The sequence below is a fragment of the Acipenser ruthenus genome, chromosome 8 (genome assembly GCF_902713425.1).
Source record: "Acipenser ruthenus chromosome 8, fAciRut3.2 maternal haplotype, whole genome shotgun sequence".
Taxonomy (NCBI): domain Eukaryota; kingdom Metazoa; phylum Chordata; class Actinopteri; order Acipenseriformes; family Acipenseridae; genus Acipenser; species Acipenser ruthenus.
The window spans coordinates 35350898-35369928 of record NC_081196.1 but is presented as its reverse complement, the minus strand read 5'-3'; the positions used below and the strand labels follow the sequence as shown (position 1 = coordinate 35369928).

The 19031-nt window shown below is 35.9% G+C and overlaps 2 protein-coding genes across 3 annotated transcripts; both read right to left on the bottom strand.

The window, feature by feature from the left end:
* Positions 1-3596: 3596 nt before the first annotated feature.
* On the bottom strand, positions 3597-9421 carry LOC117406700 (dehydrogenase/reductase SDR family member 12). The gene is made up of 10 exons (XM_034010970.3): positions 9247-9421; positions 8566-8699; positions 7875-7957; positions 7294-7386; positions 7110-7191; positions 6220-6281; positions 5946-6050; positions 5562-5652; positions 4613-4750; positions 3597-3928 (listed from the first exon to the last, which is right to left on the bottom strand). The coding sequence occupies exons 1-10, from the start codon at positions 9300-9302 to the stop codon at positions 3795-3797; spliced, it is 978 nt and encodes a 325-aa protein (XP_033866861.3). The 5' UTR covers positions 9303-9421; the 3' UTR covers positions 3597-3794.
* A 1839-nt stretch (positions 9422-11260) lies between these two features.
* On the bottom strand, positions 11261-18701 carry LOC117407028 (transmembrane protein 272-like). 2 transcript variants are annotated; one of them, XM_034011560.3, is made up of 5 exons: positions 18346-18697; positions 14880-14962; positions 14212-14271; positions 13213-13295; positions 11261-12715 (listed from the first exon to the last, which is right to left on the bottom strand). In XM_034011560.3, exons 2-5 carry the CDS (start codon positions 14935-14937, stop codon positions 12353-12355), a joined length of 564 nt encoding a protein of 187 aa, XP_033867451.1. In that variant the 5' UTR covers positions 14938-14962; positions 18346-18697; the 3' UTR covers positions 11261-12352. The 2 variants fall into 2 exon arrangements, with proteins under 2 accessions (XP_033867451.1, XP_033867453.1); XM_034011562.3 differs by lacking the exon at positions 14212-14271 and having other exon boundaries at positions 18346-18701.
* Between the last annotated feature and the right edge of the window lie 330 nt (positions 18702-19031).

Below are 19031 nucleotides of genomic sequence, written 5' to 3'. Positions count from 1 at the left end.
GCAATATTTTTTTTTGCATCACAAGACGGATTTTAAAACCAGGGTTTTTATATATATATATATATATATTAGCTTATTGACCCAAATTGAGATATTTACCATGTACTTATGAACTAGACCTGGTGACATCCTGAGTCATTTTGATATACCAAATTATTTCTTTCTTTAAAAAAAAAAAAAAAATGTCCTCAGTGAGCCACCATAGTTTTTATTTTTACAAAACAATTGTCTGAAATGAGTAAACAGCTTTGGAAAACAGGGACCCACGTGATTTACTAAGACCATTCCAAAAGAGTAACCTCCCTATGCTGCACATTAACTAATGTCCAGGACATACAATATAACTATTGGCACTCCCTGTATGTTGAATACTGATTTGAACTGCTGAAATCGGTTTTAAGCGAGTAGAGAAATGGCAGTTACAGGCATGTGCAATTACAGGTACATTTGCAAAGCTTTTTGGACAATTGTATTCTGAAATCGCTGACAGTCATTTAAATTCATGTTCTATGTTGTATTTTATAAATTTTGCACTAAAGCAAAAAGCTTTGGAAATGATGTCCTAGTTGTTGTGTATAGTATTAAGTTTGGCTTATGGTTTACAATGGTTGGCCTGCATTCACACACACATGGTGCTTTAGTGAAAGTAGCATTAACCTTAATTCTAAGGTAAAATAGGAAACTAAGTAGACAAACATTTGTGTAAGTGAGCATACTGAAGAAGGCACAAGCCTTTCTTAGCTCTTAACATTAAATAAGACTTCTACAAATTGAGCAATAGCTACAAATCCCCATTTTTGTCTTTTATATGACTAATAACTCATCCCAGATTAGTTGTGTGTTTACATGTTTGGTTACCTAAAAAAAGCCTTTCAGAGGTAACGTTATAAAACATTAAACTAGTCACAGTGCAGAGCTGTATTGTGTTTTAGTTCAAACATTAATGTACCTAATGTAATACACTTGCTTGTATCTTGTTTTATGTTTTAATGAATTTGGTAATTTGAATGTGAACATTCCCGTTGATACTGTATGTTTTACTGGGAACTCCTTTTTGTTGTTACAGTGTATAAATGATGATAACAATAATATGTTTATATTGGCTACTGGATTACGTTTCAGTTACGTTTTGTATTTCTCACAGAAAGTCTATTGTACAGATCCATTTCACAAATTGCAGTTATATACCCATATATATATATATAACTTAAAATCCATATAGCTTTAAAATGGTACTTGAAGCTGTCTATTTCACTTCAAGGTTTTACAGCTCACAAAGTGATTTCATAACTCTGATGTGTTGTGCACTTTCATACACTCAGATTTGCACTCTTGAAAGAAACATGTTAGTGTAAACATTGTGTTCCATGTTAAATTGGGATTTCTTGCAAGACATACATTCAGATAGCATTGCACTGCGTTTGGCCATTCACCCAAAGAGTGAAATTGTGCTCCAGACATTAACCAAGGAGACACTGCAGAGGTGAAAGAACTTAGGAAGTGAAGCAGTTAGTTTCCTTTTGAAATGAAACAGACCTCCTGAGAGTAAGGCATGGAAAATGAGACCTGTCTTTAACCTACTGTAGCATCGTGCCAGGAATCATATTTTAAAATGAAATACATGTTTACAATAATGTGTATCTTTCAAAATTGTAAATGTAAGACCTAAGTCACTGCTAGTATTAATTGTACATATCTGTTGGGGTGTGCCAATGTGCTGGTACAGTTTTTTTTTTTTTAATAGTTTTATATCATTACTAATTAAACTTCTACACCTTATTTGCCAAGCTACTGCTGTATCAGTAACATTATATTACTTACAGTGAAAAACAACACAAAGTACTTGTGACTTGTTATTAAAATTTTATTTTAATTGTTAACATCTTGACAACTTTTTCGGTCAGTTTCAAAGCTGTTTTCAAAATGTCTGCTCTAGTGCACTGGGGTTTGAGATCTACCCTGTAAATCACTGCAGGAAGAGCAATTAAAAAACAAAACATAACAGGTGCTCTGGCTTTTCTGTTCTGTACCACATCATGGATCATTATTGCTGTTACCTGTTTGACAATAAGGGTAATACTCCTTACACTAGCAGTGCACTAGAGCGGACATATTGAAAAGAGCTTTGAAACAGACTTTAAAGTTATAAGTGTAAAAAGTTGTCAGGATGTTAACAATGAAAAGGAAAAATTACAGGTATGTTATTTAAACAGTTGTAGCAACACGTTGGCCCGAGTAACGTTATTTTTTTTATTTTTCGGAATCCCGCTATTTATTCTTAAATGTAATTTTTTGTCATCAGTGTTCAGTTTAAGCTTTAGAATTATCACAGCTTTACTGTTATTCAGCCGTACTGTATGCAAAAGTGCTGCAGATTTTACTGACTAAATTGAATGTTTCACCCAGAATATAATATATATATATATATATATATATATATATATATATATATATATATATATATATATATATATATATTGTATTTATTTTAATAAAAAGGGAGTGTCTTTAATCAAGAGTAAAACCCAGGTCTAAGGAAATTTGTGTCAATCACTTCATAAGACTCTCTCCAGCTACATTTCCATTCTCCAATGTTATCTGGTGTGTTCATTAGCTTGCATTGAGGGTCATTAAATATTGTATGGCAGGGTTCGGAATTTGATCAGCAGTCTTATTGGCTGAAACCATTCTCTGCTGTTTCACTGCTTTCCTTATCATTGTTTAGTTGAACTTTAATTTCGATTTGCTCATTTTTTTTCTTCTTCAGTTTGAAGTGTCTTATGTGGGTATGCACTATACAGTTTAGTTAGTTGACGTCAGTCAGATTTCCTGTATTTGATGATCAGAGAGAAGCCGTTTGTATTTAGGACATATTCTGTGTAATCCTGTTTTACTGAAGCCAGGACACCAAATGAATGATTTTTACCGAAAGGGTCATTCTTATGAAGCAGAGAGAGTAATGTCTGACTGAATGAAAGGAAAGGAAAATGATCTGAAATCACTCAAATAACGTCAATGATATAGTTAAAATGGTTGTATTCCTTTCAAAAAATGTGCCTATTAATCTTTGTTACCATTCTTACTAAGACTTACATTAACCTGCTTGCAAGGGAGATGGGATGAATACATTGCAGTGGAAACTGGGTTTTTGGCTCCTTGTAGAAATAAGGGAATAATGTACATATACTTTAAAGAAATGTTCAATATGTTTCTTGTCCTGTTTTGACTTCTGTTACTGCTGCAACACACAGTACAAACACCCTGTTAGCTTCACTGTCCTGTTTGTAATTTGTAAATGTCTTTTGTATGTTTTTATAAATCTGTATTAATGTAACCGTGTAAAAATGATGTTACCTAAATGTGGAAATAATTATTACTGACTGCCCATTTCAAAGATACCCCAGCAGGTTTCATTTCAGCTGCTAAGTGTGTATATACATTTATTAAAATTTTCTTCAAATCAAGTTTTTACTTCTCCATGGTTTTGTTTTTTGTGGGCTGTGTATGTATATCTGTAAGCAATCTGTTTTAATAGCTATCTTTCCACTAATTAATAAAATGACCAAATAAAGCAAATAAAAGGAGATTTAATGTACCCATTTTTATTTTATTTTAGCTTTATTTTAAAACGTACCATTAATGTTCCAATCACTGCAACTATCAAAAGCTTTACACAGGTTTATTAATTTATTTTAAAAAAAAACATAATATAAAAGCAATACAAGTTTACATTTGTTTAAAAACGCAAAACATTTTAAAAAATATACAGTATTAATTATTTCAGAGTGTGACTACTAATCAGATGATTGAGCAGTATTAGGGTTAAACTTTTCGGCAAGCTGTTCCAACACAGTCAGCAGTTTCTCTTCATCCCCAGCTGAAGATCTGGTGGAGGCCAAGGGTAAGTGTGCAGAGACTGGCTTGCGATCTGCAAAATCCGAGAAAAGAGGTCATGTTCACTAAACACGGTAATGAACAGTACGGTTCTCTGAGGCTATCGATCTGAAACTCAAAGACACACTCTGAACACTCAAGAAATACTTCATAAATACCAAAACGTATTTAATGAATCAAAACAGGCTTGAAAGCAGAGTGCCCAGTCTATTATGTTGTACTTGAGATGAGACGTTTAAACGTTCATCCACTTGAAGCACATTAAACATTTCTGTTTCTGTCCAGAACCAAACAACAAATGCAGCGTCCTCAGTCTGAAAACCACCTGCATTTTGTATAATTTGCTGGTGTGATGTATCAGAAACATATGATTCCTGATGCAGTTATATGAAAAACGAGGGTTGGTGTTAGGACGTCAAATGTATGATTTTCTTCAGGAACCCAAAATAAAGTTTCCACATGCATACAGGGGCCAATAGAGATACAAGGTAAAGTGATTTGGTTTTTATATGTGTCTTATTAGGTTTCATAAGAGATGAGAGAAATATATCTAAAATAAAATAAAAAAATCGAAATGTACATACAAGGCTTCACCTGGTCACCAATACCCCAAGAGCCAGAAAGTGGAAATGACTTTTTATTGCTGCAGACCTCAAGACTTCCACATGTAAGGCGGTGTACTGCCCCTTACCCAAGCAGCCCCTGCCACGTGTCTTACCCTGATAGAACTGCCCGCTCGCTTGTGTGGCAGCTGAAGGAGAGACAGCGAGCCACACCACAGTGTCTGCACCCTGAGCCTCTGAACGCAGCTTATTCTTCATCTTCTCGTAGAAGTCAGGCATGGACAACCGCACAGCTGTTAATATCAAATGAGAAAAACAATTCTTGTAACATACAATACAGGGGCGTAATGATTCATTGTGTATCGATGAATTACGACCTTTTCTTTACACAACGTCATATCGTAACAGAGGTATGTATCGTTTGTATTGTGATACGAGACCAAAAGCACAACATAGCTCACTGTAGTTCACCAGTGTTCTATACTTGGTATGAATAAATACACTCCCTATCTCCTGCTATTTTTGTATTTATTTCTTTAAATTTAGAATTACACCCAATTATTTTACCCCCGATTTTCTCCCCAATTTAGAATGGCTGGTTATGTTGCCTCACTGCAGTGATTCCCCACACAGCTCAGGAGAACTGAAGATTCAGTGAGCGTCCTCCGATCCCACTACCAAGCCAATTTCCTCTTACACCCAGGGACTCGAAAGCAGATGTCAGCGAGTTGTCTGTAGCACGATGAGGAGAAACAGTCAGGCCAATGCAACGCTCCCTCTGGAATCCCCAGCAAAGATGGGTGACTTCACACAGACAGGACGCAAACCAGCGCTCCCCTGGCTGTATGACTCATGCTACACACTACGCGGCCATGCTTCTACCAGGTGAGCCACTTGAGGTCCCCTTCATTTTTGTATTTTTAAAAAAAGAGTCCATCGTTAAATGATCATTTTATCATATTATGAATCATACAAGTAGCCCATCAGGACCATCCCATGTATCGTGACATAAGGGTATCTTTACACCCCTAATACAGCGACCAATTGTCTTGCCAGCCATCTTGAACAGTTCAAGCTCTTTTTTAAATAATCACCTATTTTTACCTGGTGTATCTGCCCAGCCTGGGTGCATTGAAGAGAAGTGAATGTCTGTGTGCTGCTTTGACCATTGTTCTGTCAGGATCACTTGTTGTCTCTATGTCCAAAAGAACAGAACACAGATTTTATGAAGTTCAATAAAGGTGCATAAGAAGCGGTTTATAAATACACTGTATTCTGTATGCATACAAGATTATCTCAGATTTATATATTGTTAATTAATAAAAAAAAATGCAATTTATGTTTAGGGTATGCTGATGACAAAGGCATTTATTATACAATTCAAAAACTGGTACTGTGTTTCAGATTGCAATATTGAAACACAAAAACATACCCATACATTCTGCGCAACACTTTTATTTTGAAATCATAAACAGAAAGTGTTCTTACTTTGTTCTGTGCATATGCCATTGTTCCGTCAAACTGCCCTTTTTCAAACTGTAGATCAGCAATGTTTAACTTCTGGACCAGCATGCCACCTGAGGACACTGTAATCTGCAACCCATTTTTACAACTATGAATAAGTGTGGTAGCGCTATCAGCACTATGAAAAGGCATATCGCCAAAGTGATCTTCATGTTCTCATATATCCAAATAATATGCACCCAACAGTAATAATGGAAAATGAACAGACATCTCAAAGTATCTCATATACTGTACTCACCACTCTGGGGCCATGTGCACTTTTCAAGGCTGGTATCAGAGCAGTGGTTAGAATGTAGGTCCCTTGAAAAACACCCCACACATGGTTGATAAAGGATAGCATTTGAATGATCATGTAACCACCACCAAATAATTATGTATCAAACCAAATAATCTATGACAGGAACATACATATACCCTGCTACTGCTGTAAGCAGAGCAGTATCATGAAAATGCAGACCAACATGACCTTAACCCACAGCATGTGTGACATGCCTACTTAAAGACAGACATGCGCCTTTATTTGCCCCTTATAACCGGGAATTTTTATTGAAAGTGAACGCCTTAATTACTTAATGAGAAAGGGCCTACCGAATCCCATTTTTGGAAAAATTATCATTTCAACTTTAAGGAACAGTGTAAAATAAAATGAGTTTGGAGAAACAAAACCCAATACATTGATTAATAGATTTGTGTCAAGTGGATCATGCAATGAAGAGCTTGCAGGTCTCTGCGAGTTGCCGATCTTAGCTAAGGACTCAGGGTGCGCTGCATTGACTAAGGAGAGAAAACAGCTGGGGTCTGTTCCCCTCACTGCACTGCAGTTACACCTACTGGTCCGGTGCCAAACGAGACCAGGCAGAGACCAGTCAAGCAAACCCTTAACTCCAGGGTTCAACAGCACCTTGAAAAAAGCAGTGACTGGCTAAACAGCGGGAAAGGAGGTTGTGGGTTGTAGCGGTAAATCAACATTGAAATTGGGGAGAGAACAGGTCAAATAAATGATTCAGAACTTTAAATTTTACAAAAAAGGGAATGTCCTTACCAGGTTACGTCATAATTGGGAAAGCGGGTCTCTAGATACAGTTGGAATGGCTGCCTCTCGTTTGTACATTTTCTTATGTCTCTTACCTAAAGTGTTTGTGGCGAAATTCTTCTCCAGTCCATCCTCTGTCAGCTCTCTCTGGTTGACCATGCACCCTGCATTGTTAATCTGGGAACACATTTTAAACAAGAGCAAAATTCACAATCTGTAGCTGTTTACTTCATCCACATACATGGGCAAGCATTGCCAGCTTTAAAACGTATGACTTACCAAAACATTTAAATTATTTCCCTTCTTGAAGTTTTCAGCAAATTCCCAGATTTGACGTGGACTCGACATATCCAGAATATGCACATGAACATTCTGAAATGAAACATCAGGAAAGTTTTGAACTACATTTACTAATGCGTTTAATCACTTACAGCTGGTTTCAGCTCCCAATTACCACTAATCTGCATCTAATTTATGTTACCTTAGGTAAATCAGTCCAAGATTGGTGCCAATTGGTTTTGTATTATGGTTTTCTATAGCACGCTTTTTATATATTTTGGAAATGTATAACCATATACTTTTATGATGCTATAATCAATCTGAGGAATGAGTTGAATAAAAAAGTAAAACCTCCCACTACTTCATGGATTACAGTTACAGTATGTAGCAGAAAGCAGGATGCTAGTATACAGACATACATATGGGATGACCCTGTTTTTATTTCAAAGACTATGGTTTTAAGACGAGTTCTGCAGGACTAACCGCCTATATCCTTGGAGTGAAACTACAAATCTGTGTGGTGTACTGAAGCTTGATCCTGAATCCAATACAGCTGAGAAGATATAATTCTGCAGGCTTACCTCATTGTTACTTTGTGCTATGATTTCCCGCTTTGCTTCTTCAGCCCTGTCTTTATTTCTACAGACAAGATGCACTGTACCATCTAAGAAAGTATAATCAAGTGACATTCATGGATGGTATGATCAATAACTTATTATAACAGATGTCCACATTCAGAGCATGTTAATAATGTATAGCCTTCATTCGCATAGCCACTCATCATTCTTATTATTATTATGAGATGACTCGTTCTCAAGATAGGTCTGAAGTACTGTATATACACACCATCCCTTGCAAAACGTTATTAATCAGTAACCTCTTCTGTTAGGTGATTAAAAGCAATGTAGGGGTGTTCTCTGGTATTTTCTGATAAAGTTAGCACTACCACTAAAACTGTTCATCACATTTTTTTTTTAAAGTAAACAAACTTAAATTTAACATGTATTTTCTCCTCAGTGAACGACTCACTGAAATAAGAGTAAGGTTATTATTCCTTGATTATCTTCATACATTGGTGACTTCCGATACATTTGCTTTTTCTTTAAGAGATTTGTCTGAGATACAGTTAAATATTGTATTTGAAAGAGACATTTTGTCCAGCATGGAGCGCAACAATGACCAATAAGGAGGGACAGTCTACAGTGTTGTGCCTTCAGAGACAAGTGTAAATGAGTTGGTGTTTGCCTTTGCCCGTTCTTTTCAGATATTCACCTCTTTTTGCTATCTCAATCGCTGCAGCTTTTCCAATCCCGCTGTTGGCCCCAGTGATCATAAAGGATTTCCCTTTTAAATTCACATCCAAATCTCCAGGAACAAAATGTTTTGCAGCAGCCTCGTAACCAGCTCTGTAAAACACAAATGATAAAAATATAAATTGTTTATATCATGTTACCGTTAAACAGAACGGCCCCATTGCTTTGTATTGAGAAATGTCCTGCTGCAAGCAGGAAGTGGTTTTCTGTCAAACCGTCAGGAATCAGACACCTGCTATTTTTCTTGTGACTTGACAGCCATCCTTCATTACTCGTGCTACAGAATTCAAATCACTGAAGTATAATCTAAAACCATGTCACTGCAAATGTTTTTCGTCTTGTATTTATTGCCCCTTTAAGACAATCCAGTTACACAATCTCTTGAATGTATGCGCTAGTGTAATTTTGTAATGTGAAGTAGGCGGGTCAACACTGTCTGTATCACAGCAGTAATTACAAAAAAGTATCTCAACAATTAAACGAGTTTAAAACAAAATTTCAATTTAAAAAAGGAGAAAAAGAAAATGCAGTTTAGATTGTAAAATAGAAAAACGAAGATAGAAAAGCACTAGCTGTAGCTGACAACCTATATTTTTCAAAACAAAGCAAACATGCATTATTTTAATATAAAATTACTTACTTTGTATATTCCTTAAGTCCTTTAACGAGCCACACACCGTTTCTGTAGAAAGTCATGATGCTTTGCTCTTGTAACGTATCGATTCTATGGAGAGTTTGGTTCTACTGTAGTTTGTTGCTCATATATTCCCATGTATTTTCCGCAAAAACACACACGTGAGGACAGACACGCCCTCTCTCCCTCTCTCTCATATGTAACGATGACTGGTTAAATAAACCCGAGTTATATAGCTTGCCTTGAATGGGTTGGACGTCACATGCTGCACGGAATAGAAAGACGGGTTGTCATAAAAGCAACCGTTGAGCGTGAATTTTGCACAGGTTGTGAAATGCATAAGTAAACACAAGCAGCTTTAGGAGAATCAGCCCATGTAAAATAAGATATACCAACATACTGTATATGAACCAAACATTTAACATAAAATGCAGTGCAGTATGTAAATGTCGATGTTTTGGGGTTTTAGAATCCTGTCCTGCAATTAATAAACGGTAAAAACAAACCTCACAAAGGCTCCCATTCACATGACACATGATTCTGTTGCAGTCAGACAACTGAAAAGTGAAGTCCAAAGTTGTCCGTTTTCACATAATAGAGGGCACGTCGAGTGTAATGTATTTTTTCCTTCTATATTTTAGTTATCGCTTAATATATATATATATCTATATATCTATATCTATATCTATATCTATATATATATATATATATATATATATATATATATATATATATATATATTAATAGCAGCATCTGCAATATACCTCATTTTTTAAAACACAAACTGTGACAAATACACAAACTAAGCATTATTAAAGTTTTGTAATGAAAGTATTTATTTTTACATCCATAGCAAACTCTTCAGACTCTACATTTAAAAACAACAAATACAGTACATTACAAAGAAAAATGTATTATTAGCATAGTTATAGCATATCTTCTCCACTGGCCAGTCTTATCTGATATGTACAGCTAGTGTGTCATACATATAACAGTGATACTCTTTGTACTGATAAATACAACAGTACAGTACCATCTACACACAGTCTGTAATATAATAAAACTACTTAAGGCAGTCAAGAAGACTATAAATCATTAGTTTACTGTGCGTGTTCTTTTATACATTTATAAACACATGCAGAAGCATATTTAATAAAAAGCCACCCAAAATGTCACTGATTGGCAGGAAAAAAAAAAGTTGTCTATTTTTTAAGTCTTTTTAACATTTCTGTAAAAACCTAGATCACAGCTTCGTGCAGTTTTAACACAGCTGGGAGTCAGAATATGTAAACACACAAATAAAAATTATTAATATTAGGTGTGGATGTGAAAATTACAACTTTGAAAAACGTAAAGTGTTTTGTTACAGGAAAACGGCTTAGCCGTCCTGTTGTTAGTCAGGGACAGCTATCTATGGTGTAGTAAGTACTTTAAGTGAAGTTAAGTATTGTTTTGTTTGAACACCTGTAAAACTCAACTCTTCCCTTCTGGACAATATAGCACTCTGCCTTTAATGCACTTTAACGTGCACTTATCTGCTCCCTATTTTACTGTATTTAATCCTGCACTTAACCCGATCTGTAGTACCTTGTATTTCACTTTCACTCGTATCTAACCCTGATGTAACTATCAACACTGTTATCTGCTCTTGAACTGCCCCAACATAAAATCGTACTGTTTTGTATTTGCTCTTATTAGGACTGAAGTCATTGTGTTTTGTATCTTGCTCTTAATTGTACTGTAATTCTTTATGTATTTTTTGTATACAACTGTAAGTCGCCCTGGGTAAGGGCGTCTGTTAAGAAATAAATAGTAATAATAATTTTGTTTTGTGTGTTGGAAGAACCATAATAAAGAGTCTGTTTGTTTGAACTGTGAACAAAGTCTCCAGATGAATAATTGTCTATTATTACCATCCTGCACAAACCACGCTACCACAGTACATAGATTAAGTTTACAATTAGTCATGCTTAAAATTCAAAGGTGGAGCCCAGCACAGTCATGCTAAAGAATCAAGAAGTGCAGTTAACATATTTATTGACTGGTGAAATACAATTCAACGCTGCTGCAGTATGTCCACTGTTTTGTCATTTCAAATATTTTCACAAAATAAACATTAAACTTTAGAGCTACAGTGTGCAGTGCAAAAGCACATCATGAAAGAACATATTTGTAGGTGAAACACACTAGAATAACAGTCGCTACATTTAAAAAATATATAAACACGTGACATTTTCACTCCACTAAAATAAATGGATTTACCTAATCTCTGTAAGTAAGAAATTGGTGTGAAAACACAACACGAAATAATACCATACAAAATGTCAAATACAAAAAAAAGCCTGAGTTACAAGCTCTTGCAATATGGATTGTAGCGTAACAGGAAAGCAGACTGCGGAGTCTCATCTGATCCGAAACCGCTGAACTCCATCACCTGAACCTTCATCGTTGATGATGCAAGCAATTGTCTGAATCATTAATGCACAGAGCAACTACTTCTAGGCAGTTATTTCTATTCAGTGAGCCGCAATATTTCCCCTCAGGCATTATTTGCGCATGGTTATTAAAAACCGGAAATTAATGGTAAAAATTTTACTTTCAGCTAAATGTTGGAGGGAGGGGGGGGGGGGGGGGGGGGAAGGGCAATCGTTCAAGAATAATCTTATCTCTTTTCTTTCAGCACACGTTTGTAATGTCTATGGATACAAGCAGGCCAGATGATGCAGTATATTGGGTAAGGGCGTCTGCTAAGAAATAAATAAATAATAATAATAATAATAATAATAATATTAAATGTGCATGAGAGTAGGCATATAACAAGGGCCGCAACCTATGGTCAGACCTTCATTAAGATGCAAAGGTCAGACCATCCAAATAAGTGAGCTTTAAACAAATAAATAAGATCAAGTTTTGGGACTACTTCTTTTAGGTGTACTAAAATTGACAGCAAAAAAGTTGGGTGTGACTCTTGACATGTCTGCCATTATAGATCTCAAGGACGTACAAAAATGACCTAACATGCCAGCATTTCCACTACTGCTTCTCTGGTATCTTTGTTTCTTATCACCACAAGAACCTACAATAGTTTGGTATTCACATCCTTATATTTTTTTCAGTCATACTCTGCAGTGGATGTCAGTTTTGAGAAGCAGTAAAGGCAGCAGGTGCACAGAAGGAGGAGAGCGAGCACCGTGTGACTCATGACAAGAACACAGACAGCAAAGATGTACACGGTTTTATCACAGTAATCCTGGGGCTGGTGGAACGGACGGATGAAGTTAGGTTTATAGACAGAGAACACCCAGTAATTTCCCAGAATGAACCAGATGAAGAGGAACAGGCTGAGGGTGACGTGGATGTAGTATTTGTGGGCATTCTGTCGCCACGGATACTCGTCATCATCGTCATCGTCTATGACAACTGACTTGGAAAGAAGTGACCTCATCTTTGCGGAGTCATAGAGCAGAAACGTCACCTGCAAATGAACAAAAAGAATCACTGTCAGTACTGTAACAGTCACCTGAGCACAAATTGGAAACACAAGGAATTCCATTGGATAACTATAAAAAACACTGTATTTGATCCTTTAAACTTAGTAAACAATGGTCTAGTATTACAGCCCAATAGGCCAGGTCAAGTTCTGTTATTCTATACAGTCTTTGCAGGACTATGGGTTTGGTAAAGCCACTGGCCCAGGATGATCCATTTACATTAAAATTGTAAAAATAGTGCAATAAATTAATAAATACTAGTAACAGTGTTGGATATATGTATCAGCTGCTACAGAAAAAAATGCAACTGACTGCTTTGTATTACACATGTACTGTAGTTTTATTTACCAAAGTATATTATAATTACAATAGTAATATAATACTATATTACATTGTAGTTACAGAGGTAATACCATACTAATGAAAAAGGCAAAGGTTTTTGAAACCTACATCAAGGCTCCTTGGTCTAGATTATAATTACCTTTAAACTTCCAATAATTCCTCCGACCAGCAAATACAAGGGAATCAGTGGCTGAATAGGACAGTATTCCAAATACTTCATTCCTGAAAACAAACAGACATGCACAAATAAAAAGAGTTATGAGGTGCCCAGGTAATTAAAAAAAATAATATTTAAAAAAAAATGTGCTGCCTCTTAATGTCAACTACATATATATAATATAATAATGATACTGTATGTATCCTGTACGCCTCCTGTAGCTATTATATGACATTAATTTTGCATATACAAGTAATTGAGAATAACAAAAAATGATACACCATTACAATCTTTCTAACCAATCAGATCGCTCCACAGTAGTAGATTATGTCACCATATCCTACTACTTTTCAGTATTGTAACTACGGCAACAAAGGTAAAAATGAGTGTATTCAAGGTTCCAAGAATAAAAAGCAAGACCATGCAATACATCACTTGTGTTGATACCCTCCTACACTGCAATTAAAAACAAATGACTGCAAGTAATTGTAGCTCATAAAATGGTTCCATGAATATGAATTCATAATACATTCAGTTTATATGTATTTTCAGTTTAAAACAAGATATCTAGTACTACACAGGTTAAAGAAATCTCTGTTTACAAGCCATGCTTTAAGACTGCCTTGCACTTCCTGGGTCATTTCACCTGCAGAGTGAAACTGTCCCCATCCAATCACTGGCTACTTTCCTGTCAATAACCAATCAGCTATTTCCCCTATTGACTGACATGATTTCAGCCAGTACAGTAATGCTTTGACCCACAAGACACTGCTAAGATGAAATGACCCAGGAAATGCAAACAGCTAACAGCAGAATAAGGCATATAAACAAAGTGCTTCCTTAAACCTAAAGTGGTACCAAATAGCATGTTTTAATGTAAACACAAGTGTGCTATAACATGTGTTTCTTTCAAAACTGCACATTTCAGACCTAAGTAGCTAAATCAAGTGCAAAATGGCTGGGATTTATGGAATTTATTACCTACAAAAGCCATAGTGAGGGGCCAGGCTAGGAAGGCAAGAAGTCCAAATATCAGGTAAGCTGAATGAAACACAAATGTAAGAACTTTTTAGCATGAATATCAGTCATACATTTACATTAAAACAATACAAATGCTCTACATTTTAGGTGTACATGGAGTAACCCAACTATCACTCCATTTAAGCCTAAACTTGTATTTTACAGGAGTGAAACCTGTGCAGTAGATGGTCTGATTTGTGTTGGCCACTAGAGTGAAGCTGACCTACAACACAGGAATAGATAGCAACGTTTAATTCACACATGGTGCATTTTTTATTAAATAAACCATCAGAGAAAAAAACTATATCTGGCAGGGAATACTTATAGAACTGATGTATAATGGCATTTTAATAGCTATACTTGTGGAGCCTCACAACACAATGTAATACCAAATATTTACTGAGCATTACTATGAGCTATTATACTGTAGAGCAACACTGTGCTATTATTCCCTCATGCTGTACGTTAGAACACTTTGTGATTTCCACCAGTTAACAGTTAAATCTGCTCAAAGTAACAGTGTGCAATTGGAACATATTGAATTCGACATTATTGCAGCAGCAGTTCCATCTCCCATGATGCCCCTTTCTGCTTTATTCAAATTAATATTACTGTCAGAGAATGCTCACCGTTGCTGGCAATCTTAGAAATGCACCTGTGCCAAGCTTTTTCCAGACCGGCTGCCATCTCTACTTCTTGTGGAAAGATGTTTCTAGGTGTGAAATGACAAACAATATTTCAGGTTTCATATGAGACATTTTCTCTGTCACATGCCATCATACTGTATGATTATTTCGGGACCCATGAAAGCTGTATAGCACCTAGTAGCCCAACTTTTCAAAAAATATCTCACCTTGTGTCAGAATAGAGCATTTTGACTCAGGAAAGCACCTCCATTGTTTCTAATGGTATACTGGAGCATCCGCAGGTGACAATTCACAATCTTATTTTTGACTTTTCATTGGGAATTGATCCTTTGCTTAGAGACCCCATTGGCTGAAAGGGTCCTCTGTTCCGCATCACTGGAAAAGCCAGCAGACGACCTCATCCACAGGGTGTTTGTTATCTAAATAATTTGTATTGTTGCAGCGAGAACAATTCTGTGCTGTCTGCTCTGCAGTTTAGTGACACTTTTTAAATTCTTTTTAACAATAAAACCTTCTGAAAGATTATAAATACTCAGGAGCAGTAAAAAAAATGGAACAGACAAACAATTATCTTTGTAATATATATTTTTTATATAATATATTTATTTAGTTGCAGAAAGAATGGACCTACTGGATTCTGAACTGTGATAGTAAAAAGTATCTTTAGTCTTCCTGACAAGAGTTTTCACCATGCTTTATAATGCTTCCCAGATTCTAAACAACGCGACTGGCTAAATACTCATCAGTAGGCCGTTTAGTTCCACCAGGTCAAAGATTTCGATAAACAAGGGTTTTTCCAAAATCCCAACAGCCAGGATTTCTAGTATCATTTGTATGTGTTAGCAAATCATCCTATAATAGAGGCTACAAAACAAAATGTTTTTTTCCACAATTGGTAAGTGCAAACTGAGATTCTGATTGCCCGGGGACAGTACTTGGAGTCTAAAATACTGCAGCAAACCAGGAATACAGAGAGGCATTTGTCCAGAGAGACTTTCAAAGATCGCCTGCAGCCGGTAATTTACTCAGACTAAGTTCAGCTTCTACATACAAGCATTTACTTCAGTGCAGTACAGAAAATATACTGCAAAACACACAATTGGGTAAACATACTGGGTATACTTAATCACTTGAAACAATGCCTAGGCAGAGATTGTAAGACCTGCGAGACTTTTCCTGCACTGTGTTATTGGTTAATACATAAAACCATGCTTATGTGAAACTAACAACTCAGAAATATTTTTTTAAAACAAATATTCTGACATGACTACTAGGATAAATCTACAGTCAGCACCCGTTTGTCCACCTCTTATTAATCCGTCATCTCATTTAGCCGTCGGTCAGCGCTGTAACAGATTGATTCTATTATAAAATACTACATAATAACCGTCACACGTATTTTCCGACACTGTATTTTTTGGTTATACAAGCACTATGCTACTAGTTATTAACTGTCATTTATCAGTCCCAAGACATGCGCCTGGGTTAAAAACAAACAGGAAGGGTGGGACTGTGCACATCAGAAACTACTAATCTGTGGATGTGGCCTACTGATATTTTTGTTTTTTGCTTTATTATGTAGGTTTTACCAATTGAAAAGCCATTTTTTGTATTTGTTGACTTACTAAGCAAAGACAAAAGCAAATGCTAGCCAACAGTCCTGCTCATATCATAAGTGCTCTATATTTGTTATGTGTTTTTTGTTTTCATTAGTGTAGATTTCAGTGTTTCAAGCTGTAGGTTTACTGCTTGAAATACTATATAAATACACTACAGAAGTATACTGTGAATGTTTTTTTTTTCCAGTTCTGCAACTTAAATTGCAGTATAAACTGTATGAATGTCATTTTACATGTAATGTTCTTTAGAAATTACATTTGTATAAGAGACTTGTTTTATTTCATCTGGCAATGGCTCAGAATGATTTTCAGAGTACAACAGGGAGATACAAACTAGAACTAAGCTACTCTCAGCGCAAGCAATTATTTTTAGTACGGAGGCACATTTTCAGTTTTACAATGGGGGGGCCACATACCATAAAATTAGATGTTAATAAGAGAAATACTTTCGGTTATGACCTGTAAATTGGACGGAAACAGACCAATACACACCAGCACTCAGCAGAAAGATGTACAGAGATCATTAACATGCACAGAGTATAAGCATTAACTGAGAGCTGAGAGCCCCTGGGGACACTATTGCTGAGAGTTAACGGCTGGGCTGTCTGTAATGTGGCATTCAAACTGCATGTAAAGATACTCTATACACCCTCTGTATCATTTTATGTTCATAATACACAATATTTTAAAATATTTTACATTTTGGGGAAGTCTCTGGACAAGACTGAGCAAAGTGGAATTTCTGTAAGAGGCAGGTATAAAAATGACCACTAGGGGGTTCAGGGATGTGTGTAACAGGGTGGAGCCTGGGAGCGAACTGGCAACCCTGCGCATCACAAGTGAGTCCTAACCACAATGCAAAAGAGCCAGGCCTGTCTGCATTGATGGTTTGCGAGCTTGTAACTTCATCTCATCTCACCGATGGGACAGAATCCATAACAGCCATGTATCACACAATACTGCCCACAACTTTACTTGACTGTAGGAATTTGACAACTGATTGAAGGCACCAATGGAGATTTTCAAATTCATGCAATGAAGCAAAATACAGAAAAAAAATAAATATATTTCTTGGGTTGGCCATGCAGTATTAACTTCTCCTTCTCACACTTTTGTCTTTTTTCTCCCCAGTAGCCTTGTTTCTGTATCAGTGACTTTAAATGTTGTACCTACACATCAGGGTGTTTGGCAAATATAAAACAAGACAGAAATGAACAATTTAAATACATGTATTCATAAATAATTACCAGCAGCTGTTAAGTCAAATACAATATTAAAGCTGCAGTATATGTCATTCATGTTTATATTTGCACTAGATTAAGATTCCTAGGGGCTTGTGTGCTCTCCAGTTTGTTTGCATTCTCCATCTGTAGTTTTCAGTTGTGAAACACAAGCTTTCTCCCTTGTTGAGCATTTTTTGCCTGTCTATGAACTAAACAAACATACAGCTGCAACAAGGCGTTATTACGAACGTGTTTGCAAACTCATCTCAAGGAAGCAAACAACAATAATAATAATAATAATAATAATAATAATAATAATAATAATAATAATAATAATAAAAGAAGAAGAATACAATTTTCCCCTAAATGTTGTTTGGTTATATTGGTATATTTACAAAGAAAAGAAACAGCGCTGACATCTTAAATATGGAAAATGTGTTTTTCTGTTCTGATGTTTTTCTCATCACGTTGTATAATAAAACAAACCACAGAAGTTTGGTAATGTTTGTGGACAATTTATTAACAACCTCACATATTAATTTATGTAAAATGTATGTGCTGCAATTGTATTTTACAGTTTAAATATCTGCAGTAGAAACGACTTACCTTAATAAAGATGTTAGGAGGAAAGGTCGTCCTACAGCTCTAGTTAATTAAATTATAACCCACGGATAAATATCAAATTAAGTTTCAAAAGATTAACTTCCAAAGAGTTGTTGACCTTGGTCGATTAACTAAAACAGTGGCTAATTCTGAAGAAAATCATTCGGCACAGTCTCTCCGTCTCCTCTGCTAGTTTTAATGTTCTGCAGAACACAGCAGGGTATCGCTGTCATTAAGGCAGTGATGAACGACAGATACAGTAATCGTTGGTTTCAACCCACTCATTGAACCTAACAGCGCACATCAATCATGCAAATCAATGCGCTTTATCGCGGAACCTTCCAAGTGTTGCGCTGCGGGAATGAACAGCAAAGTGTGGCTTGAGCAATCCTAAGCATTACCACGTTAGTTTCCAAATTACTTAGAGTTCAAATAGTACGATTTCTGTTGATGAACTAGATCGTTACCGAATCATTATTTTTTTTCCCAGTACACAAATTACTCGTCAATGTGTTGACTGTTTAATAATCACGTCAATCAGAAGCAGTCAAATGCACATTACACATTGTTTTGTATTATTATTATAGTAGTGTATAGTATTAGGGTTTACGGTGGATTAGTAAAGATATAGCAATGAAAATGTTATATAACTTTACTGGTACATTGCCCCATACTGTACAACTTAAAGC

Bases quoted from the DNA above. Each gene is read 5' to 3' on its own strand.
- LOC117407028 (XM_034011560.3), bottom strand. From the start codon at position 14,937: ATGGCAGCCGGTCTGGAAAAAGCTTGGCACAGGTGCATTTCTAAGATT. The intron at 14,272-14,879 runs GTGAGCATTCTC...TGTTTCATTCAG, and splicing joins TTCTAAGATTGCCAGCAACG to CTTACCTGATATTTGGACTT. The intron at 12,716-13,212 runs GTAATTATAATC...GTTCATTTGCAG, and splicing joins GAATTATTGGAAGTTTAAAG to GTGACGTTTCTGCTCTATGA.
- LOC117406700 (XM_034010970.3), bottom strand. From the start codon at position 9,302: ATGACTTTCTACAGAAACGGTGTGTGGCTCGTTAAAGGACTTAAGGAA. The intron at 7,387-7,874 runs GTAAGCCTGCAG...GTTTCATTTCAG, and splicing joins TAGCACAAAGTAACAATGAG to AATGTTCATGTGCATATTCT. The intron at 5,653-5,945 runs GTAAGAACACTT...TTTTGGACATAG, and splicing joins TGGCATATGCACAGAACAAA to AGACAACAAGTGATCCTGAC.